Source organism: Numida meleagris, chromosome 1 (assembly GCF_002078875.1).
Source record: "Numida meleagris isolate 19003 breed g44 Domestic line chromosome 1, NumMel1.0, whole genome shotgun sequence".
NCBI classification, from domain to species: domain Eukaryota; kingdom Metazoa; phylum Chordata; class Aves; order Galliformes; family Numididae; genus Numida; species Numida meleagris.
In genome coordinates this window covers 78,243,116-78,270,761 of record NC_034409.1, presented here as the reverse complement: position 1 = coordinate 78,270,761, position 27,646 = coordinate 78,243,116, and the positions used below count along the sequence as shown (strand labels likewise).

At 46.9% G+C, this 27,646-nt stretch overlaps 1 protein-coding gene across 2 annotated transcripts; it reads left to right on the top strand.

The window, feature by feature from the left end:
- Positions 1,669–26,506, top strand: ATP1A1 (ATPase Na+/K+ transporting subunit alpha 1). 2 transcript variants are annotated; one of them, XM_021397570.1, is made up of 23 exons: positions 1,669–1,839; positions 7,550–7,654; positions 8,866–8,925; positions 9,936–10,139; positions 10,495–10,608; positions 11,169–11,303; positions 11,506–11,623; positions 12,405–12,673; positions 13,664–13,862; positions 15,419–15,528; positions 15,975–16,109; positions 16,645–16,837; positions 17,334–17,509; positions 18,049–18,185; positions 19,975–20,125; positions 20,634–20,802; positions 21,433–21,587; positions 21,921–22,044; positions 22,789–22,934; positions 23,062–23,192; positions 23,731–23,832; positions 24,927–25,018; positions 25,518–26,506. In XM_021397570.1, exons 1-23 carry the CDS (start codon positions 1,828–1,830, stop codon positions 25,544–25,546), a joined length of 3,066 nt encoding a protein of 1,021 aa, XP_021253245.1. In that variant the 5' UTR covers positions 1,669–1,827; the 3' UTR covers positions 25,547–26,506. The 2 variants fall into 2 exon arrangements, with proteins under 2 accessions (XP_021253245.1, XP_021253236.1); XM_021397561.1 differs by lacking the exon at positions 25,518–26,506 and adding an exon at positions 25,259–25,495 and having other exon boundaries at positions 24,927–25,084.

Sequence of the window (27,646 nt, the reverse complement as noted above, 5' to 3'; positions counted from 1 at the left end):
GGAAAGGATGGTGCAGCTTGAGAGGGAGATGGCTGCCCAGGTACCCAGGGTTTTGTAGGTAAACTGAAAGCTTTCGTCTCTGAGGCTGTCAAACCAGTGCCAGATCCAATAAAGACCATTAATGGGAGCTTAACATGAAGCTTCTGCAGAAGACTAAAAACATGTATCTGAAATGCTTGCCTGCCATCTGAAATCACATCTGAACTCACTGCAGGTTTTTACTTTAATGTTCACTATGTCCTGTACCAGAAGTGCCTCAGCAGGACTTGGGGACAATGACAGGACTGAGCTCCACCAGTGGCGTGATGCTCCCCAAAAGCCTTTAAAACAGTAATTTGTAGCAGCATCCCTTTGCATCACACAGGTCTGTGGACAAACAGTTGGATAACAAAGCTCCTGCCCAAGACTTGTACAGCTGAGTTCAGTCTTATTCTCTTGCCATGGGGAGTTTCAGCCCTTGCTTACCCAGAAATCACCTATCCAAATGAAAGCTCTTCCCTCTGCAAGAGCATTCCCACTGCTCCCAGCTAACTCTGCGTGCCCAGGGCCCTCCTCAGTCCAGCAGCAGGGAACAGGCCACCCAAGCACATCCTCATCGGGTTTTCCCAGGCACTTCAGGGTCCTGCAAGTTCTTCTGAGCTAACAAGAATGAGGGCAGGAGCTGACTGTCTTTGCCAGAGCACAAAGATAGAAGAGCGAACATGCGCTGCTATAGCTTCAGGGAAGGGTCAGGTTGGGGGTTAGGAAAAGGCTCTTCACCAGAGTGCGGTGGGCATGGAACAGGCTGCCCTGAACAGTGGGCACGGCCTTGAGCTGCCAGAGTTCAAGGAGCGTTTGGACAATTCTCAGAGACCGGATTTGGATTTTGGGTGGTGTTGTGTGGAACCAAGTGTTGCACTTGATGATTCTTATGGGTCCGTTCCAACTCGGGATACTGTAATTCTGTGATTCCATGATTCTCTATATGTCCATCTCTCCCATGTGTTCAAGCGGGAAAGGAGCTGTGAGACCATCGCCTGGCCAGGCACTGAGCAGCAGGGCACAGAGATATGCCGTGCATTTCATCACTGGCTCCTGGCCACAACTTGCAGTAATCACAATGCCTTAAAGCCGCTTTGACGAGCACATACACATCTCCTAACACACAGAATTTGCTTGTAACCCCATAAGGTGTGTTCATGTCAGCACCATGTCACCCCAGCAGGCCGTGTGGCAGATGGAAGCAGGAAGGGACCCCTGGTGGTGCCAGCTCCCTCAGAGCAGGGACCTGCGGCCGTGCCTGGCCTCACCCCGGTGCCTTTCAGCGAACGCAGTGTCGCGCGGTGCCCCGAACCAGAGCGGGGCAGAGTAGTGCGGCAAAGCAGCGGGGCACCGCTCCGACTGCCCCCTCACCGCCCCGACATGGCGGCGGCAGCAGCGCCAGCAGGGCGGGAGCGGGGCAGCGCAGCGCCCTCAGGCGGCCTCACCCCGGGCCCGGAAGGAGCCCCCAGGCGGCGCGCCGAGTCCTCCTCGGTGGGGCGCGGTTGGGGCGGCCGAGGTGAGCCCCGCTTTACACGTGGGCAAAACCAGCACCACCCCCTACCCCAACGGTCCGGTCTGCCGCTTGGAGGGGCGGGCTGCGGGCGGGACGGGGCGGGGCGGCCGGGACTTTATCCGGCGGGAAGCCGGTGCTGTATCGGAGCTGCGGCGGCGAGGAGCCGGGCGGGAGCGGCGAGCAGAAGGAAACCGGAGCGGCGGGCGCTGCTATTGTTCGGCACCTGCTGAGCCACGTGGCGTCGTTGAACGCCGCTCCTCGCTGCTAGCCGCGTGGCCCGCACGCCCAGCACCATGGGCAAGGGGGTGAGCGGCCGGGCCGGGTGCGGGGAGCGTGCGGGGTGCCGGGGCGGAGCGAGGCGGTGCGCTCGGCCGGGAGCGGGAAACTCAGGGGGCCGCCGCAGGGATGGTTGGCGGGGAGGCGTTGTCAGTGCCGGCTCCGCTTTGTCTGGGAGGCGCGGGGAGGGGGGCGGCCATGTCGTGCGCGAGGCGGGGTGCCGGGCAGCGGGGCGGCTCCGGCCGGCTCGGTGCCGGGCTCGGGGGAGGAAGCGGCGGCCCCGGGGGCGCCGAGGGGGGCAGCGCGGGCTCGAGGCTGGCGCCGGGAGGCTGCTCCCCGCGGGCGTTGCTGGAGGGCGGGGGAGCCCGAGCGGCGCTGGAAATGGCCGCGGGTGGGGAACCCTTGCCGCGCGGTGAGGCGTGAAGCCGGCCGGCTCCGCGGGGCCGCAGGTGAGGGCGGTGTGGGAACGGGCGCGTTCCCCGCGCGCGGCGTTATCTGATGCCCTTTTGGAGCTGCGCCGGGAAGTGCGGCTGCCCCGTTGTCTCCTGGCCCTCATGGAAGTACTTTAGACTCCTTAACGGCAGTATGGCCCCGGGGGGGTTCAGGGGGGGGGGGGGGGGGGGGGGGGTGTTGGCAGCGTGCGGCGCTGCGTGTTAGCAGCGGTGAGGGCAGATAGGAGCTGACGGCATAAGGAAGGCGATCAGGCATGATCTTATCATGTGTGCCCTTTTAATTGAGATGATAGCCTCCCGGCATGCTGTGCAGCAGTGGTGTGTGTGTGTGTGTAAGGTCTCTGTCAGCCCGCTTGCCCTCTGTTCTCCATGCTACAGCCCGGAGCAAGAAGTCCTCCGTCCAGATTCTGTCTCTCTTAACCACGTATGTTTGGAGGCTCTCAGAGACGCAAGTAGGAACTCGAGGTTGGACAGAGTCACAGAGTGCCATAAGGATCATTGGTTCCAGCTGTTGGAGTGGAAAGAGAGGAGCCCGCACGGGACTCGAGCGTGTGATCTGGTGTTATCAGCCCTGTGCGCTAACCAGCCGAGCTATCAGGCCTGCTGGAGGGATGGTTAGACCAGCTGCCTAGAAACAGAGCTGTCCCAGCCTTCTCCGCTTCTGTGTGGAGAGTGTGGCTGTGGGGTGCCTCAGGGCAGCAGCCCTGTCCCATCCACCCCCCCCCCCCCCCCGCCCCTTGGTGGTGGAACTTAGAGGTGCCGTGTGTTTCCGGAGCGCTCCTCAAATACCTGCCTTGTCCTTATCAGTGTGGAGTAATGGTACTGCCGGCACTCCTGTGTGAATAGAAAGGCAAGGGCAGCCATTTGGAAAAAGGGGCTGGGGAGGGTGTGGAGTGGGTTTGGGGCTGCCTTCTTGCATGGGTGAAGTCCTCTTGCAATTTGGTTGCCCCAGCATAATATGTTTCAGTCTAGTGAGCAACAGGCAGCATGTGTGATGATCTCATCTGAGGGATGAAACATGGGGGATGGGGATTGATGCAGTCCTAAGGATGCTTTAAATTGTCCTTATAACTTAGCAGTGCAACAGGTTTGGGGGTTTAGGCTTCACTGAGGGGGGTTATAATTACTTTCTAATACGGAAGGCATATTTTCACTTCACATGACGTGGGTTGTGTGCATAGTAAACAATCAGCTTGAGGCTGAAGTGTACTGCCGGGAAGTCTGAGGCAACCACACACTGCTTCATTATTCCATAAGTCACAAGGTTTCTCTCATTCAGCGGTGAGAGCGTGCAGTAATGGGGACCCTCTGAAAAACAGGGATGTGAAAGAGCCAGGCTGCAGGGAAAAGTGGAGTGTGACTGCTGGGCTGAACAGCGCACTTGTCCTGCCTTGGGGTGCCCAAGAAGGAACCTCCTTCCCACGGGACCATGGGGGTGCAGAGGGTGTGTGTGTGTGTGAGCTGCTGTGCTGATGCTGTGTGACTTCAGATAGTAGTGGGAGGGCCCTGGGCTGCCTGGGTGTGTGTATTATCTGGGGAGAGTGTGCTTGTGTAGGGGAGGAGAGCGGGCTGGAGGTCATTACTGTCTTCAGGCAGCAGTATGCTTCTCTCCAGCCTTTTCACACATTACTGCTGCTTTAGGTTGCTTCTGGAGGTTGGTGCTAGTGTCCAAACCCTGGTTAGGTGTAATGCACCAAATGAGGGGAAACTATACCAATCAAAGCAATCCTTATGTGGAATAATTGAGGCATCAATATGACTCTTCCTCCTCCCTGTCTCTTTCATTCCAGCTCTTTATTTGTACAGTTAGAAGGTGCCAAAGAAAACCCCAGCCTAGTCAATGCACACTCTCAAAACAGAGTGATGGGTAAAAAGGATAGCTGACAAGTCATTCGTTCCTGAGGGCTGCCATCCCCCAAGCACAGTGGGGTCCTGACATGCTGCACAGTGTCAGCAAGGGGTTGCTGAAGCTACCAGCTCCTCAAAGGGCTGTGTCCAGCCCATTAGTCTCCCAGTGCTTCACAAGCACTGGAGATGTCTTGATGTGATGGTAAAGATGCATTAATATTCTACGTAAAAAACTGTATGATGACATGTTAACACCAAAACAAGAAACAGGGCAGGTTGTTCAGCTGTCTACCATTTAGGAAGCCTGCTCTGCACGAGGGTCTTCAAGCAGGCTCACAAGAAGTGGACATGCTTGTCCCACCCTACAGAAAACTGTGTGGTTCCCTTTCAACCCTGAGGATGATAGCCCTTGCAAGATTTGGCTCTGTTTTCACAGGAGGAGGACTTCTCCCATAGTTTGGGAAGCAGCTGTCTGCTTGCTGAATCCTAGTGAGAAGTGCTCGTATCAGGCTGTGAAGTAAAAACTGCTTTGTGTTGTCCTCGATGCTGAGACTCTGCTCAGCTGTGGCAGGCAGACCTTTGTGTGAAGGATTGGAGGTGAACACAGGAGGAAGGATTCCAAGAGGGCATTTGTGTCCCTTGCTTAATGTTAAATAGGGTCATGAAGCAGTGTTTCTAGTCTGGTAGGAATGGTCACTACTTTGGCTCATCTGGTTAGTGTATTTAATGAAGGCTGTCTCATGAGACAGCAAGACAGTAACTTCTCTGTTTGCTCTGCACAGTTGATTGTAATGACATAAATACTGGAACAATCCGGGCCTCCAGAGACTGGTTAATTTATTTTGGCATTTACTTGACGTTGCTGGTTGGATTAGGCGACGTTAGAATAGGATACTTATGAACTCATCTGCTGATTTGCACCCCTCCCGTTTCCTGGTCAATCATGGCTTGTGTTTAGAACATCAGCCATGAATGGCTCCATTAGTACGGATGGAAACGTAGAAGTTTTCTTTGAAAGACAATAGGGTTGCTGCAGGCTGCATAGTCCTCGTTACCCTAGTACCTACAAATGTTCTGTCTGAGCCAATGGAAAAAGTCATACATGAAGAAAAACTTTTTTCTTCTCCATGTGGCAATTCTGATGAGTCAGAATTCCTCTAAGTGAACTAACAGAGGTGACATTTCTGATGAGACAGACCTTCCTTTGTGTCCTGGCCGTGTGCTTGCATCTTGATAAGTCAGGAGCACCGTATGCTTTCCTCATTGTCTGGCAGGAAAAGGAGGGGGAGAGCAGGGACACCTTCTGACTCGGAGGGGCGGGATGGATGGCCCCTTGCAGCCCACCCAGCACTGTTCAGTCTTTGTTGAACTGATGAGCTTCCTCTTGCCAGCACAGCGCAGTGGCCCTGACTGCAGGGAACAGAATGGGCAGCACTGTGATTGTTCCTCAAGGTCACATGTGAGTGACAGAGCAGGAAGTTCAGATTCAGAATGATAAAACCCTGAAGTGAGAGCTGAGATCATTGTTACTAAGCTGGCTTCCATCTAAGGATGGGTTGCGGTAGTAAAGGGAAGGGAAGATACTGTGGGCTCTTCCAGAAACCCACCCTGCAGCTGGTGCTGAGGCTTTCTTAAGGATTTCTAAGCAAATCATGCTTGAACAAAGGCAGTGGGCCTTTTCATGCTGGAGCTAAAACTCCTATGTTCTTGGGCTGTTCACTGCTGCCCCAACAGGCTTGGTCCTCACATCACCTCTAAGACCTTGTCAGGCTCTTCTCGTGGGGAAGGGATGAGGCAGATATGTTGCAATGCCAGGCAGGGCCCTGGCTTCTCCAGCCTCACTAATGATCACTGCTTTCTTGAAGTGAGCAAGGAGCAAGTGTTTTGTGTGGGACTGCTGGAACTTCAGCGGTGAAAGATGTTTCTTTCAGACTAAAGGAAAGAGAAAAATATCATGGTGACTTGAGAATTGCCCCGTGGCAAATTCTTGTGATGCTGGAATGTGAGCACTGCCCGTTTGAAAGCTTTTTCTTTTCTTTCTTTTTTTTTTTTTGAAGTAGTGCAACGGGAGTTTAGGTACAGGGAAGAGAATGTCAAGAATGCTGATGGTCTGCGGTTGTGTGCCCTTTTCCAGAGTGGGAGGTGGCAAACAGGCGTTTCTACTTGGTTAAAACTGTTTCTACTGTGCAGCTCTGTATCTGCATGCAGGTATATGGGGGGTGCAAAGTCTGCCTTTACTGAACAGGGCAGGAGAGGCTTCTGTGCACGTGAAGTGCATGGATATGGTTGCAGCACGATGCACCCAGCACTTGCTTAGAGCACTCGAAATCCTGGCCTAGGCGTGCCTGATTGGTTTTGTAGAGAAGCTGTGATTTTTTTTTTCTGGAAAACTATTTTTAGCGTAGTTTCGCTTTTAGTTTCGTCTTCTACTTTCCTTGCAGTAGGTAATAATAAAAATTTCCTGTGCTTGTTGCTGAACAGGACAATTCTTGGACTTTAACTGTAGTCTGTGTCCAGAGCGCTCTGAGGAATCCAGTTAGTGATTTGAGGCACTTGTGCAAGGAGCACGGAGGGTCTGGAAACTTGTGCAATATTCATAGGAGGAACTGCTCCATGAGGCTGTGCTAGTGCCTGACTTTGCTATCTGCCAGGGTGTTAAAGTCCCTGTAGTTTGTTTTCTGTCTCTAAGCGATGCTTATATTTGCTGCCTCACGCTTTCTTTACCCTTCTTGCCTCTTTTACCCCATAGTGACAAGATCCCAGTCTCTGCATGATTTCATGTAGAATTAATCATAGGTGATACGAGTAAAATTCCATTACAATAAAGGGGCCTTATTGAACAGATCGTCAGCTCTCTGAGGCTGAAGCAGGGACTGAGCACAGATTTAGCATGTGGAAGTGTATTACTACTTTGTATACCATTCTTGCTGGACAGATTTCCATAAATTGAAAGCAGATTTCCATTGCGTAACAGCCCAGCTAGCGTGCCAAACAGAATTGAAAATGCTTGGAACTTATCCCTCAAATGTGATATGTCAGAGATACCACCTTTTATCTTCTCTTAGTAGGCTGCTCCTTGCTGAAGGGTCTGGAAGACTGAGCAAGGGGAGGAGGAGTTAATGCGTAGAGAGGAATGTTTGTCTTCAGGAACTGACTTTTTTTCTGCTTGAGCTGTGGTTCACACACCAAGGCTGACTGAATAGCACGCGGCTTGCTCTTATCCTAGATAGATGGCCATCTATTATCTGTGTATTAGTAGTGACAATTAGCTGGTAGTGATTGGTGATTAACTCACTCTTTTTAATGAAGTGGTTTATCTTTAAAAGAAAAACCTAAAAATTAATTTGTCTACCTGGCAGTCTTATGTACGTAGCTGATATATACTGGTGTAGAAATTCACTGTATCTTTTTCTTAACAGTACTGTATTTTCTCTTATAGGCTGGAAGAGACAAGTATGAGCCTACTGCTACATCAGAACATGGCACAAAGAAAAAAAAGGCAAAGGAGAGGGACATGGATGAGCTTAAAAAGGAAGTCTCAATGGTAAGATTTGTAAAGCATGGAGTGAGCAGTTACAAGAACGTTCACTGCTCCCAGAGCTTTGTGCCTCATATGACTAAAAGATCTGGGGAGTTGACAGCATCGTGTGGCTGAAAGCACTGATTTCCCTTCTCCCCTTTGTGTCCTAGCCAGATACCTTGCAAGTGTTTTGGTATCAAGATGATCATGCAGTAGGCCCTGAAAATACCACTTCTCAAAAGGTGTTTGAGGCAGAACACAAGTCCTCTTTGCCTGTGTTACATGTAGCAAAGTGTACCTGCATTTTCTCACTCAGGCTAGCATTGTCTCGGTATCAGCAGTGCAGGCTTTATTGTGTTGTCATAGGGGGAAGACTGCTGTTTTCATTACAGCTGGAATGGGGAGTTGGATCTGTAAAGCTCCATTTACTGTTGGCCTCTGCTCAGACTGACCTCAGTATTATTCCTTCTAATCATGTTTGAGACTGACGAGTATCTCCCATCTGTGAATGCTGGATGATGTTTGTCATCTGTATGAGCATCATCCAGCTTAGATCTGATGTTGAAGTTGATACAGATTTTATTTCTGTGCTGTGTAATGGAGTCTGGCCTCTTTTTTTTTTTTCCCCTCCCCTGTTTGTTTGGGAGAGGCGCTACTAAAAAACTCACTCAAGGTGAGTTTTCCTTGGTAGCAAAGCTTGCTTAAAGCATCTGTGCCCTCCAGTGTCATTGTTTAGTGAGACACTGCTGTGTACTGGTTCTTTTTTCCAATTGAAGATAGCCTGGCTGTGAAATGGAGCTTCTGGGGGAGAAAGAAACACTGCTTAAGTTGACAGTGTTATTTAAGATTTGTGAAATTCCAGAGTTAATCTTCTGTACACTCCTACCATCCTTCCAGCTACTTTTCTTTGTCCCCCTACCTCCCACTTCCAAGAAACAAAATGCTAAAAAAAAAAAAACCCAAACAACACTGTGACTTCACAGAATTTGCTGTGAGCATAAAGACAGCACTGAGGTAAATCAAAGGTTCTTTAAAAAGCTGTTATGTTGTACCCAAATAGCCATAAGAATGTTTTGAGTTACTGGCTGAGATAGCAAGACTAGCTTCTCCTTGGAGAGAATCTGTATCTCACTGAAATGATGCACATAGGAAACCTGGTGAGGGGGGAATTGCTGAGCTTGTGCTGACTGCTCTGCAGGGACTGTGGTCACTCTCATGTGTTACTTGTCTTTCAGGATGACCACAAGCTCAGCCTTGATGAACTTCATCGTAAATATGGAACAGACTTGAATCGGGTAGGTAGACTTTGTTTTCTCTCCTTCCTTGCTGGAGCTGGGACTCTTCAAATTCAAGGCACTTCACAATGGGAGACCTGGGTGGTCTGAGTTGTTTACTTTTTTTCTGTTTAATCTCCACTCTTCCAGTTAAATTTCCCAGGCTTTGAGAGACTTTTTGAGCTCACAAATGGTCCGCTTCCTCCTACTGTACAACCTGGCTGCAATGCTTTAGTGACTTTGTTTTCTAACAAAGTCACTGTTATCTACCTCCAAATTGTTCCAAGGTCAAGTTGATTCTTGGATTTTTTTTTCTCCTAGGAGCTTGTAATAAAGGCAAATGTTTGTTATACTACAGATGTAGCCTAGTGAGCTAGCACGTGCCCAAAGATTTAATGATGACTAGTAGCAATTAAAACTCTACCCTTTTATAGTAAGAAGTGTGCAGATATCCTGGCTAACCTCAAAGGCCAGTGCAGAAGCTCTGCAGTGATTTTTCTTGCACCTTTGCTTTTGTTTGCTTTTAACATGTTTTATTGTTGGATTGCATCCAGCGGTAGATTTGCCTTGTCTCTGTAGCAAAGGAGACTTGTGTACTTCTGTCAAAGACCTTGGCTTCTAAAAGTTGAACTTCCTGGAAAGCCAATCCAAAGTGTCATTGTCTTTATAACCCCAGCTTTCACTTGTTCCATAATTTGATAGTATAGATTGCACTGGGCTGTTCCTCAGAGACCAAAGTCTGCTGCTCTAGCCTTCTTGTCCTGCCCTCCTTCTGTGCTTGTAGCCCTGTGATCTGCAGACTTCTCAAGTAGCTTCCAACATTCTGTGGTTCATCTTCTAGCATTCAGTTTTCACATCCTGTTCTACCCTGCAGCAGATTTGCTCTGCTGCAGATTTCCATCATCCATTAGTGTCCCCTTATTTCTTTAGCAGGACTCTGCCTGCCTTCTCAAGCAAAAGATGAGCAAATTAAAAGCTTCTTTCCTCAGTCAGTCTTGCTACAATGCCTCTAAAAACAAATTCTCTTCTAGGGTTTGACTACTGCACGTGCAGCTGAGATTTTGGCTCGTGATGGCCCAAATACTCTCACACCTCCACCCACCACTCCTGAATGGGTAAAGTTCTGTCGGCAGCTCTTTGGAGGATTCTCCCTCCTGTTGTGGATTGGTTCCCTTCTGTGTTTTCTGGCTTATGGCATTACAACTGTGACGGAGGGAGAGCCAAACACTGATAACGTAAGTAAAAAACCATGTCTGTTTTACCTCAGTCTCCTCAGCCTGCCTGTGGCTCAAAGCATATCAGCTTCCTTTAATCATTCAGTCCAGAAGCTTTTCCCATAAGCTCACCCACTGAATTTCCCCTGCTTAACATGTCTTGGAGTGCTTCCACGTAATGAAATGAGCAGCTGACTTCCTTCATGTTGTCTTAACAACAGTGGCTTGTGGATAGCCTTTGTGTACAAAATGTGCAGAGACTGCAATTATCTCCGTACTTTGTAATAGAGCACTTAAATACCAAACAATTTATCTGAACAAACTGGAAGCCTTTGAGGTAAATCCTCCTCTCAGTCACTTTCTCTGCTCCTTGTAGCTGTACCTAGGTGTTGTGCTGGCAGCTGTGGTTATCATTACTGGCTGTTTCTCTTATTACCAAGAAGCGAAAAGTTCCAAGATCATGGAGTCCTTCAAGAACATGGTGCCTCAGGTACAGAAAACTTCATTTCCTTGACCTGCCAAGCTTGCTCAGGGTTATTAACTGTAATGAGCTTCAATTGCAAAAGGCCTGGCTGTGAACGTTATGTGTTAGCTTTTAGGAGACAAGGTGTCTTTTTTTGCCAGGTTCTTAGTATGGGTTTCTAGCTTTTAATGTTGAGGGAATGTTTGTTCTTTATGTTCCAAGTAGTTATGCAAGTAGCCCAAGGCAGTCCCAGGTACCCTGTGAGTTGCACTGGTTTTATTAACATCCATAACTTTCTTGATAGTTCCGTAACTGTGAGATAAACAAGCACTAAAACTTAGATTTCTTCATGGACAACCTGTATCATACCTAACCATCTTGCTGTCACCTTGGCAACAACAAGGAATTTTGGCGTCAAGAAAACAAAAATAGCTCTCTTTCTTAAATATCAGATGTATCTGAGATAAATGTGTTAGTATAAGTAGAAACTTCCTTTGAACCATTACAGAACTATTTCAAGGTACTTGGATCTTTTGAGCACCTTAAGAGTTGCTTGTGACATAGATTGTTTCTTTACTGTCTTTCAGCAAGCTCTTGTAGTCAGAAATGGTGAGAAGATGAGCATAAATGCTGAAGGTGTTGTAGTTGGAGATCTAGTAGAGGTCAAAGGAGGAGACAGAATTCCAGCTGACCTTCGGATCATATCTGCACATGGTTGCAAGGTATAGCAGTGATTGTCTGAAAACTTCATAGTAAAGGATGACCAGTAAGTCTGGTATCGAAGAATGTCTGCTGTGCTGTGAATGGACTGAATGATGGAGTAAAAGAGGAAGGTGGGGGGCAGGGGGTTTCTAGTGCTTTAGTGGCTTTCACTGCTGGATCACTTTTCTGCCTGTGTATGAAGTAGTACTTCCTTCCATGCAGGTGGATAACTCCTCACTTACTGGTGAGTCAGAGCCTCAGACCAGGTCTCCAGACTTCTCCAATGAGAACCCACTGGAAACCAGGAACATTGCCTTCTTTTCCACCAACTGTGTGGAAGGTATGTGTCTGTCTTGGTGAACTAAAAGTATTAATGTAAGGGAATTAACTCCATGGGAAAGCAGTGCAAATGTTGTCTGAATTCAGTGTATTTGTTTGTAACTCACTCCTACCATGCAAGAGCAGCCCTGAAGTTTCCAGCAAAGGCTTTGCCCATTCCAATCATGATACTGTACAGTAGGCAAAGAAGACTCCACGGCATTGTTTCTCTGTCTTTTTCCCAGAAGAGGAGCTATGTGGTGTGTCTTGAGGCATGGGTGCCTTTTTGTAGATAACGTAATGAGAGGGCTAGGCGGAGGTATAGCAAATGATGCAGCTGCTGCAGAAGCAGAAGTTTCAGATATCTCCAGCAAAACTTCTGTTGCAGTTCCAAGTATGGTGGTAGATCCTATTTGTGTTGCAACTCAGAGCATCCTTTCCATGCCTTGGGAAGAGAAAGTGTCCTCTGTCCTTTAAGGCAGGGGCCTAGTCTACTTAAGAGGGAAGCAGTCTTCTAATTCCCTATGCAACTGGCACTTGATTCAAGTGCATTCTTGATTCTTTAGGGAGAAGGGAAAGGGCATGCAGTATGGCCAGTTGCGCAGGAAGACTGCGTAGCCCTTATCTCCAGATACCTCCATCCTGTTGGAGAGCCTAAAAGCTGTGGAGGGAGACCTTGGCCCCTTGGGATGTCTACCTGCATTATATTGAAACAAGCTTGCAAAGCCGTCCAGCAGGCTAAACAAGCTCAGTTTTGTGTGTTCTGGGATGTTTTTCTTTTCTAAAGCCTCTTTCTCTTCTAGGCACTGCCCGTGGCATTGTTATTAGCACTGGGGACCGCACTGTGATGGGCCGTATTGCCAGTCTGGCATCTGGACTGGAAGGGGGTAAGACTCCCATTGCCATGGAGATTGAGCACTTTATCCACCTCATCACTGGAGTAGCTGTGTTCCTTGGTGTCAGCTTCTTCATCCTCTCACTTATCCTTGAGTACACTTGGCTGGAGGCTGTCATCTTCCTCATTGGGATCATTGTTGCCAATGTACCTGAGGGATTGCTGGCAACAGTAACGGTGAGCGAAGTTAGGAAAAGGTTGACTGGAATAAACAATGTGTATGGTACTTCAGAAAGTGGAGTGCTTCGTGAAGTTCTGTGGGTATTGTATGTGGTGAGCGTCTAGGACTGGGTTGTATAAATGTACTATATTTGGACCAACTGTGTAAATGACTGTCCAATGCTGCAATTGTTCATCTAGTGATGATGGATTTCTGAGTTAGGTCTGCACAGTGGCTTGGAATTGTAGAACTAACTGAGCGAGGCTAGTTCTAGATCTGTCTTCCTCCCCTCTTTCTGTGGTGGTGAGAGGCTCTCCCGCTGTACTTTTCATTTGGGGTTTCTACATGCGTGTGCACCTCCAACCCTGGAGGGCTGCTGGAGCATCCAGCAGGTTTCTCTGTTGTCCTTCCCGGCAGAGGTTCTTCTAAGTTTGGTCTCTCTAAAAGGTAGAGAGTATCTAGTTGTGCTCCTCTGTGTAGCAAATGGTGATGGACAAAGGTAGAGGCTTCCATGGAGCCTTGAGCTCAGAGCAGCGGCTGAGAATGGGAATGAATTGCTGGGAGGGAGAACCATGCAGAGCTTCTGGAGAGAAGGGGGAGCTGGGGCTGCTTGCTTCCTTTATCACTAAACTGCCGCCCAATCTCGAGCTATTTTGGGCTATTTTTGTACAAGGCATGGCTCCACCTATTTTAAGAGCACTGTGATTAGGGTACTGTGACTTTGACTAGAATCTTAGTCCAAGGTATGCTGTTTCCTTTCTAAGCCACTGAGAAGCAGGAGACTGAAACCTTTTGAGTCCTCTTCTGGAGGTCTTGTGGAGAAGGTATTGTCGTTAAACTCAGCAGCTGGGCCTAAAAACTGCAGTCTGTGCTCACCTTACCAGTGCAAAATAGCTAGGAATCCACTGCAGGGCACAGAAGTTCGTCATTCCATGCAAACAGTGAAGTTGGGTAGTACTGAATTAGTGCATTAGCACATCCAACCTATCTGTCTTCCTTGTCTCCAGGTATGTCTGACACTAACAGCCAAGCGTATGGCTCGTAAGAACTGCTTGGTGAAGAACCTGGAAGCTGTGGAAACTCTAGGCTCCACATCCACCATCTGTTCTGACAAAACAGGCACCCTGACACAAAATCGCATGACAGTTGCACACATGTGGTTTGACAATCAGATTCATGAGGCTGATACTACAGAGAACCAGAGTGGTAAGATCATCTCTTTGCACTTCTAATATGATTTACAATAAGCGCTGAAAGGCTTTGGGTAACCCATAGAAACTTCTGCACTATGCTACAGTCCTATTTAATCCATTTGTGTCCAACCTGCTAGCTTTGTTCTTATTACCCTCTTTTTTTTGCTTTAATGAGAAATAAAAATTTGTTACTTAAATACATTAACTATACTACATACTTCGTATGTGGCCCAACACACTCCTTTTCACTCAGTGTGGCACAGACAAGCCAAAAGACTGAACACTTATGGTTTAATCCATCAACTGATTATGGAAGTCCATAAACAGGAAAAAAATCAACAAAACCCATAGGGTGCTTTTCTATCAAATTAGTTTTTTTGAATGTGAAGGATGGTAGCATGGCCAAGTGGTCTAAAGCACTGGATGAAGGGTTCAGTCCCTTTGGGTGCGTGGGTTTGAATCCCACCACTGCCATCAGATCTTTATGCTCCATCCCTGGAGGTGTTCAGGGTCAGGTTGGGATTGGGCCCTGGCGGCAGCCTGATCTTCCTGGTGGCAGCCCTGCCCACTGCAGGGGGTTGGAACTGGATGGGTTTAAAAGGTCCCTTCCAACCTGAGCCATTCTATGATAAGGGGCTGACCATTTATTTCTACATACAGAAGAGGCTTGCTTGTATTCTCTACTTCCCACTACTGAATTACTTCTGCCAGAATGTACTAATCTTCAGTGATGCAGGCAGTCATTATCAGGGACATGGACTGAAACTTCCAGTGTTGAGGTGAGCAGCTACCCTTGACCAAGGGTTTTCCTAGAACATCATGGTTATGGTAGCAATGAATGAAGAGATTCTAAGGCTTATCAGTCTCTGGAAGGGACTTCCTGGTAAAGAATTTGAAGTCTCAGCCTGCTGTGAAGTTAAGAGGCACTTGTCTCTCCTGGACTATGTTTAGTGCAACCAAATTCAGGGGTTTCCTAACTGTTATCTACCTTCGAAAGGTTGTGCTTGCAACACATCACTGGCATTACCTTTTTGCAGTGGTGCTGCTGTTCTCTGTCCCTCTCCACCAGCCACCTCAAAACATTGTTCTTGTCTGATCTGCTTAAAGCTGATTTGTTGGTTTTAGTCTTCAACACTAGTGCAACGTAATAAGCTATAAATAAAGTGTTATTTGGAAGCATTCAGTTTTGGCTTGGAAATGGCTGGCTTGGCTGCAGTGGAAATAAACATAGGCTTCTCTTCATGGCAAATGCATTGACTTATCAGTTAACTGTTCATCTCTCTTGAAGCCAACTCAAGAGGCTTGGGGAAAGCAGTGTCTCTGTACTTAAATTGTTCCTGTGGGGGCTATTCCATCCAGTTTCTGGGTGATGAATAAAGTGAGACCCCCTGATGGGGGGTATCTCGTATCCCTTACTTAAGATAGGGATGGGGAAATGAAGTACCTGTAGTGTGCTAATGGGCTTTGGGTGAATTTCCTGTTTCTGAGGTAAATGCTTTTGCTGCTGCTCCTCTAGAGTGTTGAATTTGTAGCTTATTTTGGTTTATGACACTTTTCCTCTGCTTTCAGGTGCTTCCTTTGACAAGAGTTCAGCTACTTGGACTGCTTTGTCTAGAGTTGCAGGTCTCTGCAACCGTGCTGTGTTTCAGGCCAACCAGGAAAATGTACCAATTCTTAAGGTAACTTCCTGAAAGAAACAATTATCCAGGTTTTTCTCCCCCCCCCCCCCCCCTCCCGCACCACTTTTGCAGTAATGGTAGAGAGATTAAATTTCATGAGTCACAAGAAACTTCAGACTAGAGGCATCTGCCATTCTTGATCTGTTCTGAAGTCTCACATTTTAGGAGATCTGCAGTAGGTGGAGGAAATGAAATGCTTTCTCCAGCAGGCTCTTTGCCATCCACTAGTATCTACAGCTTGGGGGGGGATCTGATACTTTGATCAGGACAGGAAAGACCAGAAAGCTTTCCTAGGCATTTTCTACTGTCTGCTTGCTCTCTTACATAGAAGCTGGGACTGGGCTGAGATGAATGTACTTTTTCAATAAATAAATAATTTGGTTATGTCTTGCCTTCTGTGGTGAGTTCACAAGAATGGACCCTTTAACAGTTCTCTTTTTCCTCAGAGAGCAGTAGCAGGAGATGCCTCTGAATCTGCACTTCTGAAATGCATTGAATTGTGCTGTGGTTCTGTCAAAGAAATGAGAGAGAGGTATCCCAAAGTGGTGGAAATACCATTTAACTCTACCAATAAGTACCAGGTAAGCATGTCCTTTCTTGACAGGAGATACCTTGTGAAGTACTTAAGCAAGTTGTGTGCAGACCACTTCAAAATTTCTGATACCAAAATCTTGTCTAGCTGTTACTGCTTGTAGACTGCTCAAGTCTATAAAGCTAGTGAAACATGCCTAGCTCCAGTGTGAGAGCTTTTGGAGCTGCCTTGGCACTAAGGTGTCAGCTGCTGGAAGATGAGAGATGTTTCCCACCTGTGCAGCAATAGTGCACAGAGAATGAAAGATCATGGACCTGGGAGTATCAGCGAACTACAGGGAAGTGATCTTACAGATGAAACTGAGATTCAAAAGGCCTTTGCTACCTCTGAGGGTATATGGTAATGTTAAAGACTGTGTAGACATACCTTACTTTGCACAACTTCTTGAAGTGTGGCTGGATGAAAGGTAGAGCAGAATGTCACAAACAGCCCTGATCTACTGTAGTTACAAGGCACTAAGTAACGGTGACTACTTATGGCATTTGCAGTACATGTCTAAAAACTTCTTGTTTCTTCCATCCTAGCTGTCTATCCACAAGAATGCAAATCCATCAGAGTCTCGTTACTTGCTGGTGATGAAGGGAGCTCCAGAGAGGATCTTGGATCGTTGCGACAGCATTCTTATTCATGGGAAAGTGCAACCCTTGGATGAGGAAATGAAAGATTCTTTTCAGAATGCCTACCTTGAGTTGGGAGGCCTTGGGGAGAGAGTATTGGGTAAGGAAAAGCAGCTTTAATAATAAAAAGATTTGTTCCTCATGCTCCTGTGCAGAGTCACCATTGATTAGGTGGAGCATTGTACTTCATTCCTGCAGTGTAACCACAGTGTTGAGACAAGGTCATTTCAGCAGTTCATTTAGGAGCAACCCTGCCTTTTGCCTTTAATCTAAAAGGCAGTCTGCAGGGTCTCGTCTTGCCTAGCAGCTGGGTTGCCTGCTTCAAAATGAAGCAAAATACTTAGAACCTTCAGTCTCCATGGGGTTACATTGTATTAGACCTGCTCCACTGAGTGTGAACCACGCTGTGTCTGGGTACCTAGCAACAGCTGTTAGTTATCAGAATATGAGCATGACTGCTGTCTCAGTGGCCCTGGCTAAACCTCTGACACTGTCCTGGTGCTTCTGCAGCCAGCTACGCAATAACAGTAGGTGTTCACTCTATCTGCTTCCCAGTAAGTAGGAACAGAATAAACATGGGTTTTGATGTGTTGCAGGATTCTGTCACTTTGCTCTGCCTGATGACCAGTTCCCTGAAGGCTTCCAGTTTGACACAGATGAAGTAAACTTTCCTGTAGAAAAACTCTGCTTTGTAGGATTGATGTCTATGATTGACCCTCCTCGTGCTGCTGTGCCGGATGCTGTTGGCAAATGCAGGAGCGCTGGGATTAAGGTAGCTGCTTCTTGGGCTGTGAGAAATGCCTTGCTTTAAACCTGTGGATATGAAGGGCTTTTCATACTCTGAGAGGCTATAATGTGGATGGAATTACTGGTCAAGTTCTAACCAGTGCTACTTCAGGCTTCATTGCCAAGTTAAATTTAAGTGGTTGTATATGACTAACAAAAAAGGCTAGATTCCAAACTTGGAGGGTGGTATCTGCCAGTGCCCTGGTGTCCCAGAGCGTGTGATTTGGCTCAGGCGTGTTCTTTACGTCCCGCAGTACTGATTAAGATGAAGGGGCTAAAAAGCATGAATTGGAAAATGAACTGGAGATATGTTGACTCAGGATTATCTGTTTTCTTTGTCTTCCACTCACCTCTGTCTCTCTTAAATCGATAACACAGTGATGTGTGCCTGTGTTTCAGGCGTGCTCTGTGCCGTGACTCGCTAATGGAACAGAAGCCACGTGGCTTCTTCAGTCTGAAGGGAGTCTATCTCTTGGGCAGTGCTGCTCTAGGCAAGGCTTTCACAGCAGTCTGTTTGTGTTCTAGGTTATCATGGTTACTGGAGACCATCCGATCACTGCCAAAGCCATTGCCAAGGGTGTCGGCATCATCTCTGAGGGCAACGAAACGGTGGAAGATATTGCTGCTCGACTCAACATTCCTGTCAGCCAGGTCAACCCCAGGTACTGACTGGTGGGGAGAGCTAAAGCTTTTCTAAGAATTAAGCATTTGTTTTTCTCCTAGCATCTCTCCCCAGACATGAGAAGCTTGACTTCTGCTAGCTGAGCATGTTGTGCATTCTTCACATAACTCATGATATGTGTTGAAGAGCCACAACAGTCTTGAATGTACATGCCTCTTATGCATGGGAAGTAGTTAGGAGTAAGCCCTACATGGAAAACTCCATCAGTTTCTTCCTTTCTCATTGCTGTAGCTGCCTATCTTGATAATCTGGTCCCAGGTTGGGGGAAGGGATGCAGTGACTGGATGGAGTCTTTTGGAGTGAGGTGGTGTAACTCTGTTCTCCTGGAGCTGAGCATTTCCTACACCAAGTTCATGTTGTTGCACAAGCACTGTGTACTGGGCAGAAAGAATTAGCTAGAGGGTGGCCTGGGGGGGAAGGTGACTGGGGACTATTTTGAGCAGTACTGCTGCAGACCTGAAACAATGTATTCCTCTGATCTCAGTTCTTCTAGTAGATGCTAGATTTACTTTTGTCTTCCCAAACATACATTATGTAGTCAAAGTACTTTAGAAAAATAACTTAAAGGTTTGTGGGGAAAATTCTGGCAGAAGGAAATGAATCATTTATTAACCTATTTAGTTTGCAGTGACTACAAAAAGTAATATTGGCTTAACTTTTTTTATATTCTTGAGAGAAGAGTTAGAACACTACAAATGAACTTGATCACTCAGTGCCCTTGCTCTCAGGCTGTGCTGGGTCTGACTGCAAGTGGGCAAACAGAGTAGGACCTCAGGTGGCTGGAGGAATTGTAGCTACTGACCAGCAACAAGCAGGATAAGTGTGAAGATGCAGTTCTTAGGGGTTAAAGCTTGCCTTTACGGCCTAGTGCAGAACTGAGGTGGCCCTAGAAAACGTGCTTTGGTGTAAGTGGGCTGTTTGCAGGAAGGCTGGTCTGTCTCTGTTGCTTAGCTTGACCCAGCCTGTGTTTGGGCTGGAGGACAGCCATGTAGCTTTTAAACTGGAAACAGAGACAACCTGTGGGATGAACTGTTGGGGGAAGATGAGTATTGTGGCTGACTTCTCCCTTTTGTGGAAGGTAGCTTCACAGCCTGGCAGTGAAGGTTTGGGGATTGCTAGGCTGTGTGACAGAGCATATCAACAGCTGCCTGTAAGGACTGGAAGTAATTTCCCTGGCTGAATTGCCTGATGTCACTAGCTGCGTGACAGTCCCCTTGACCAATGAGAGATGGTACACTGGGTTAGAGGTGGTATTTTGTTCTAGTGTGCAGGGTGCCAAACTAGTCTAAATATAACATCTGCTTTTGTTGTTGAAGAGAGTAAAATAGACTGAACTGGCATAGCATGACCTCTCTGAAGAGCCAAATGTAGCTCAGTCTGTTGGAAAAAAGATTGCCTGCAGAAGACAGCTGCCTGAGCCTGGGAGTCCTTTCTTGCAGGGATACTAGGAACTGGGGGGGTGCAGGAACCTGTGCATGCCTTGATGCCTTTTTCTTTAAAAAACAAAGCATAGAAATAATTAGACTGCTTATGGGGTTTTGTCTGTTGTTTGATACTGCCTTGTTGTCTTCTGCCTTGTGTTGCCCATCTGTCGTTAAACTTGGAACATCAGACTTCCATGCTGAGGCTGCCTGGACTGGTCTTTAGTCGCACACAGCGGGGATTTGATCTTTATCCAGCGCACTGAACAGCCATAGCTTTATGGGGCAAACACAACTAATGAGAAAGCTTGACTTGACATAAAACATTATCTTGTCTTTTGATTGCAGGGATGCTAAGGCATGTGTTGTTCATGGCTCTGATTTAAAAGACATGACTAGTGAGCAACTGGATGACATCCTGCTTCATCATACAGAAATTGTCTTTGCCAGGACATCTCCTCAGCAGAAGCTTATAATCGTGGAAGGCTGTCAGCGCCAGGTAAGAGACAGGAGACCAAGGATTTAATTAGAATAATCCCCGGATAGGCAAATAAATTACCAAACAGTGTTGCCTTCTGCAGTAGCATGGCTTAGTTACCCTCAGATAAAGGGCCAGGACTAGACCTCAGTCTTTCTCAGCAGCCACGATATATATGTGTATATGTATATACATACAGGTCTTACAGGTGCACAGTTAGTGCTGAAACTTTCTTCTGATCCTTGCACTTTACGTTTACTTCTTAAATGCCCTGGAAGTTCTTGGGAGAGGTAGGTTCAACGTGGCTATAATTCTTACAGCATCTCTTTTGGAGGGAGCAGTGTGGTTTTCCGATAAGCCTGATCTAGGAACCTAAAAGGGATGGGGTGAGGACAAGGAGAAACAACTGTCTCTTCACAACAGTGAAATGCTTTGTATGCTTCATCTTCCGGAAGACAAGGCAAACCTCCTCTACACCCAAATGTTATACAAAGGCTACCAGTCTTTGCCTTTTTCTCTTTGTGACTAGGGTGCCATTGTAGCAGTCACAGGTGATGGCGTGAATGATTCCCCAGCTCTGAAGAAGGCAGACATTGGTGTTGCTATGGGTATCGCTGGCTCAGATGTCTCCAAGCAGGCAGCTGACATGATTCTGCTGGATGATAACTTTGCTTCTATTGTCACCGGGGTTGAAGAAGGTGAGTTTTTAACTGCAGTCGAGTCTAAAAAGCATGTGGGCACACGTCAGCAATGTTACTGATTATTTCTGAAATAGAAATTCCTGGAGGATTTGTCTCTACTTGAATCTTGTCTCCATGACAAGTGTTTTGAAGGAGGGAGTGGGACTTCCCTTCTTCCTTTAAATCCTTTCCCTGGAACCCGCACCATGCTTTAAGACAGCTACAAGTGGGAGGCAGTTTAGGTGACAATAGCTGACTGTTGTTCCGACTTGTCACTATGGATCTGCAGTCATCTCTAGCCAGAGTCTGATGTTTTTCCTCTCGGTAGTAATAGCTGTTAAAGAGGAGCAGAAGAGGGGGTACCTCCAGAGCTCTTGTTTGATCTCCAGAAAGCAAGACTTAGCATCGTACCGCTGTATGCAGTGAACCTTGCGTACAAGGATTTTCATGACCAGAAAATAGTACTTTGTATAGGTGATGACGTGCTTGATGTACACAGGCCTTGCTGTGTTGTAGAGCACCCTTAATTGCAAGAGAACTCTTCAATTTATTGCGGTAGCATTTTGTTTTTCCTTGTTACTGCTGAAGCTGCCTGTGAGCTATTTCTGCTGCTAAGCAAGGGTTATGCTTGTCTTTTCCTTGCCTCAGGGCGCCTGATCTTTGATAACCTGAAGAAGTCCATTGCTTACACCTTGACCAGTAACATTCCTGAGATCACGCCTTTCCTGATCTTCATCATTGCGAACATACCCCTTCCACTGGGAACAGTCACCATCCTCTGCATTGACTTGGGCACTGACATGGTGAATGCCTTTTTTTGTCTCAAAAAGAAATGTGGGTGTTTCTAGTAACCTTTTAAAAAAAGTGAAAGGAAAATGCTCATACAGCTTTCTTTAGTGCTCAGATGATAAATATGTGACAACTGGATATTTATTGGCTCGCCATGTCTGAGCATCCTTTCCTTGTCTCTAAGGACAGAATGGGGAGGGTGGAAGAGTGGGGACGTCCTCACCTAAATAATGTGTCTAGGATTTTGGGGCAGTACTCCTTCTCAGGCTGAAAATGTGGGGCAGGTATGGCTGGGTATAGTGGCAAACAGAAGTGGTTCTAACAGCAGTCTTATACCACCTCCAAAGGTCCCTGCTATCTCCCTGGCCTATGAGCAAGCAGAGAGCGACATCATGAAGAGGCAGCCAAGAAATCCCAAAACAGACAAGCTGGTGAATGAAAGGCTGATCAGCATGGCCTATGGGCAGATTGGTAAGCTGGTCTGTTTTCTCTGGCACTGACCTGGACTTAGTGGTAGCAAGGGTTATGCACCCTCCTGAGTCGGCGACTGTTCTGCTTATTTTGGTAGGGTTGAGGTTTGGGCTGCATAAACCAGAACCTCAGGCTGTTGAGATCTTGCTCTGATTCTGCCCCCACAGCGCATAGCGGTAGCTTGTGCAGTGTGATCCACTGAATTGCTTTTGCAGTAATTTTATTTAATTGCATAGCACTGTAAAGGAGCTGGCTGACAACCAGGTCTCCTCTGGTTCAGACTTGTTTAGCAAGAACATAGATCTCATTGTTAGTTTAATTAGAAGTAAAGGATTCTCTCCAGCATATCCCTAAACACACAGTATTAGGAGCCTTGATTAAAAGCGGCTACGGAGACGTGCCCAGTTCACAGGATAGGAGCTCGTGCTTAATTGCAGCAGACCTTGGGAACCTTCTTGACTGTTTTTGTAAAGGTTGGGGGTGGGTGAGGCTTAATAAGAATACAAAGGCAGTTCTATCTGCTGTCCTTCAGTATGGAGCAGAACAGAAGTAGTTCTGTACGAAGTTGGGAGCAGAAACTGCTCAGCGAAAGAGTTGCTTGAGTTTGTTACTGTGAACTATTTCTACAGCTGTCACTTGAGACTGAGCTTTAGAAAGTGGTTGAGGTCTCCAACGAACTGCTTTCCGTTACAATTGCACTGAGCAGTCGGTTCATCAGTTCTATCCCACTTTTTATCTGTTCAGGTATGATCCAGGCCCTTGGAGGTTTCTTCACCTATTTTGTAATCATGGCAGAGAATGGGTTCTGGCCTTCTGGGCTACTAGGGATTAGACTTCAGTGGGATGACCGATGGATTAATGATGTTGAAGACAGCTACGGACAGCAATGGGTATGTTTGGAGGCACAGTCCAGCAGACATTAGTTTTCTGGCTGATGGCCTCTCGACTTAGTGTTCACACCAGAGAGCAAAGGCAACGTGTCTAAACAAATTGCTCTCTGCTTTGTCTATTTCCTAGACCTTCGAACAGAGGAAAATTGTGGAATTCACTTGCCACACAGCCTTCTTTGTCAGCATTGTGGTTGTGCAGTGGGCAGACTTGATTATTTGTAAGACCCGAAGGAACTCTGTTTTCCAGCAGGGAATGAAGTAAGTAGGGCTATCTGCAGAGGATTTAGAGTGGGACTACAGGGCATGGCGTTCTAGTTCTTCATCCCAGCAGTGACTGGGCATCTTGGTACATAAGTCTTGAGCAGTCTTGTGATTTGATAATTGATAAAGGAGGAACTAAGTGTTTCTTTGTTGTATGATCTGCTGCAGTCTGCCAGGCTGAGCCAAAATGAAGTGCTGGTGTTAGTGGGAAGCTAGCTTACCTCAAATAATGGTGGCAGGGGGGATATTCCAGCACAGCGATTTTGTGTGGTGGCAGAGCTACTGAGGTCTTGATCTGGGGAATCCAGAACTGAACTTCTGATGAAGGCAACTGATGGCTGATACAGTTGTGCATTAGACTCTTTAGAGACCTTTCAGAGCTGTCAGGTTGGATCACCTGATAGGTCCCACCTGGTGGACTTCTGGCCTAAACCAGAATGATTGTCTCCCTTCACTACCGTATAGTAACTAGGTGGGCTTTAGAATGCCATCCACAGTAATACTTTGCCCCTGACTGCTTTCCTGTTTCTACTAGGAACAAGATCCTAATATTTGGTCTCTTTGAGGAGACTGCTCTAGCTGCTTTCCTGTCCTACTGCCCTGGAATGGATGTTGCTCTAAGGATGTACCCCCTCAAGTAAGTTGCGTCTTGCTGCTTGTGCAACAGGCTGCACTGCAGAACAGTAGTGTTAAGTGGGGAAATAAGTGAGAGTACTTATAGGACATTAAACCAACTCTTAACCCAGAAGAACTCAGGCTAGAGGGAATGAGTGAACTTCTGTTGCAGTGTGACACCCTAGAGATTTGCTTTTTCTTTACTGCCTGTGGAATACTTATGGGGCACTGAACTGCAATCTCTCCCTTAATAATTAGTGCAACCTCTATATTAGTGTTGTGGTGCAGCTGCTCTTGTACTTATATGGTAGTATTCTCAGGGGAGAGGGACTGCACCTCCAAAGAAAGCAGTTCAGCTGGCTGTAAAACATAAGCCAAGTATCTCTTCTTTACTAAATAATTGGTCGTGACATTTTGTGCCTTCCAAAGAATTTGCACAAAGCCTTCTGAAAGAGGCTACTCCATCAGTGCAGATGGATCAGTTGGTGCGTAGTAACTTTCCTAATGGTTGAGAGAGTGCCAGCATCTTGACTGTTGCCCAACAGCATTGCAACATTTCATGGCAGGGTTTAGTCTTGAACAAACTTTGAACAGTCCTGTCACTTAACTTTCATGAAATCCTAATGGCAAAAACTGCTGGTATGTTTTGCGTTCCATTCAGAAGTGTTGTTTGGAGTTCGAAGTGTTAGCTTTTCCTAACAAGAAAGCTGGCACCTGCCCAATGCCTGCGGCAGCTGGATGATAACACGTGTAAGTCATAAGGGAAACCAGTGCAGTTTGAGCAAGGCCATGGGTACAAAGGTTACAAGTACTAAGAGGAAATGTAGCTGGATTAATAGGTGGGGAGGTGCTGGTACAGAGATGAACAAAGATGCTGTGACCCACCTTGTCTTGGAATGAATAGCCAAAAGTGGATTAACCTATTGCAGCAAGAAGGTGGTAATTCTTGGCCTGGAGGATTCTCACTGAACCACAGTCTTGTGGGAATTGGTATGCTGGCAAGCATCAGCTTGCCAGCCTTCAAGATCTACATTCTTCTATGCCATTGTGTCAGAGCTCTGCTAGGCAAAGAGCGTCTCCGTTGTCTGTGTTTTCACTGTCTCTTCTCCCAAACAGGCCGACCTGGTGGTTCTGTGCCTTCCCATACTCCCTCCTCATATTCCTCTACGATGAAATCAGGAAGCTCATTATCAGACGCAACCCTGGTGGTAAGAATGTGTTGTTGGTCTGTTTCCTTCCCCACCACCTCATGCTGCTGAGGTCTGCTCAGGGACCCCCCCACCAGCACTGAGCACATCAGGGTGTATTGCTGTTTTCCTTTCTTTGCCCAGCTTGAGCTGCTTATGCTGCAGTGGGCTGCAAGGCGGTTGATCTTTGCACCTTGGAGGCTTGCTGGCATGTCCTCAACGTTAAGTGTGTTTGGTTCAAATTAAGGACTCTGTCCTTCTCCCTGTCTTTTCCTTGAGTATATGGAAGTATCAATACAGTGAACTAAGTGGAAAGACTAATGCTTGGGTGGTTTTACAAAGCCAGAACAAGGCTTGAAGGCATCACATCAACAGTCTCGAGAGGGTTTCTATTATACGACCGGGACTCTTTCTGGTATGGGTATTACAGTACAAGTTTTCAGAGCCTGAAAGGAGCTGTTGTGAACTTTATGCTCAGTCAGCCTTAAGACTAACTCCTTCTCCTTACTTTTCCTTCTAGGCTGGGTGGAAAGAGAGACCTACTACTAAAAAGCGCCTGTAGAGCATTCCACGCACAGCCCACAACACCTCTCCATCATCTCCTCTGTGTGTGTGTATGTGTACTTCGTCTTTGCAAGTGCAGAATTGGACCTGAAACTGAAGGAAGCATGAAGAAACATGGACTGGAGGAGAAAGCAAGGGGGAGGAACAGGATGGGGGGGAAATGTCAGACCATCAGTCCATGAAGATGAGAGATTGCATAGGCTCATATGCCTTTGCTTTTGTAAAAGGAGATAGAAGATTTTATATATGGATTTTTACAAATAAAGATGGATTATAAGAGGATGCCCCCATATCGTCTTAGGCAGATCTTTTTCCTCAAGACATAAACTGGTTCAGGGTGTGGTGCTAACACTATACGCTTTTAGCCCTTGGCTTCCCATTTTTATAGCTGGAGACAGCACGTGAAGTTTCCATGCTGTAGCTCCCTGCCTAACAGGACAAACTCTTGCAACCAGTTGCATGTCAATGCCTTAAGCACAGGAACCTTCCTGGTCTCTAACTATGCATCTTGGCTGCTTTCTGGAAGAAACTTCTGCCCTGCAACTCTGGCATCAAATGCAAAATGCTGTGGGCAAGTATCTGCTCTGGCTTTCATCTGCTTGCTGGGTGTAGAAGGGAGCATGCTGCATGCATGTGCGGGTCTGAGCATGTATCAGCGTGCTGCCTGCCCTGCTGCCTCAGGCTTTGTGTCCCAGTGGAGTTAGACTCATTACCAACCTTGTGCCCTACCTATCTTGCAAAGCTTTCTACTTCCCTCTCTTGAGTTTGTTGTGTTCTCAGAGCTGTCTAGCCCTAGCTCTCAACGTTTCTTCCCCTGAGTTGACTGAGAATGAGGAAGAAGAGTCATACTCTCTCAGTACTTCAATTTGGGCAAAACTGCAAGTAATAATACCTCTCCCTTCAGCCTCATTGTGATGGTTTGAGTAAAGCATTACTTTTTTAAGACATCTCTTGTCTGGGCTTTGGGCTGGAGTGGGCTGTGCTGTTTCACACTGCATTTCCAGCTATTTACCATATATTTTGATTTAAGTCTTAATGCTTGTATGGTTGGCTGCTGAGAACTCATTGGGAGAGGTGGTCTTCCACATGTGGACAATCAGCATCTTGAAGTCTTCAACTTCATCTTCCTTGTGTTATTGTGCTTAAGCCGGGTGAAGGTTCTTCAGGCTCTCGATCATATTCCTCAACAGCTGGTTCTGTTGCATATGCATCTGCCTCTGCAGAGGATTGCTCTAAACCACAACACTGAAAGGCTCTGGTTAAAACTCTTACGTTGTTATCATCGCTCCTGTTTTTCTCATATTTTAAGGTTCAGTCACTTATCTCCTGCAGACTTGTGAACAGCTTTAACAGTACAAAAGGAAGCTAGGGAGGTAGAAAGTGAGAAGCTGAGAGTGGAACAGTGTCACTTATCTTAGATATTCTCATGTGGAACCTTGACTTGGAGATTATGTATGGGGGGGGGAAAAAAAGTCCTCACTCTGTGAGAGTCTACCCACGCTAACAGCAGAATCAATACAGTTGTGGCTGAGGTGCTCCTAGCTGGGAACAGGGAGCTGAGCTGTACGAAAGGGAGGAATGTTTTTGCTGGCTCTGCTGCTGAAGGAGCAGTGAGGCAGAAATGACACTTGCTCCATCCAGCTGTTACATACACCTGCTGGCACTTCTTGATCAGTCCCCAAGATTTCCTCAGCATCCCATTACAAAGCAATTGCAAAATGTGCCTTGCTGTCTGATAATGTCAAAAATAAAGAAGGAACCTGTTCTTCCTTCCTGGGTGTTTCAGCATTCAACACCTTTAGGTGTCTCACATATAGGTGAGAAGGGACAACGGGAGGTTTGGCCACTGATTAATGCACGCCTGCATCAATGCGTGGTCAGATTGGTGATGGCCTTGCAGAGCTGAGGTATGAATATCTGCAAGGAGGATGGAGGGTGGATGGAGGCTGTCTTGAGTTCTATGCTGTTGTTTGTCAGTCTAATTGTGAGCTACCAAAAGAAAACTCTGGAGCCAAGCATAGAGCAAGCACTGGCTAATGTTAAAGGAAAGCTTCAGGGGCTAAAATCATGAAATAGCAGCAAAGA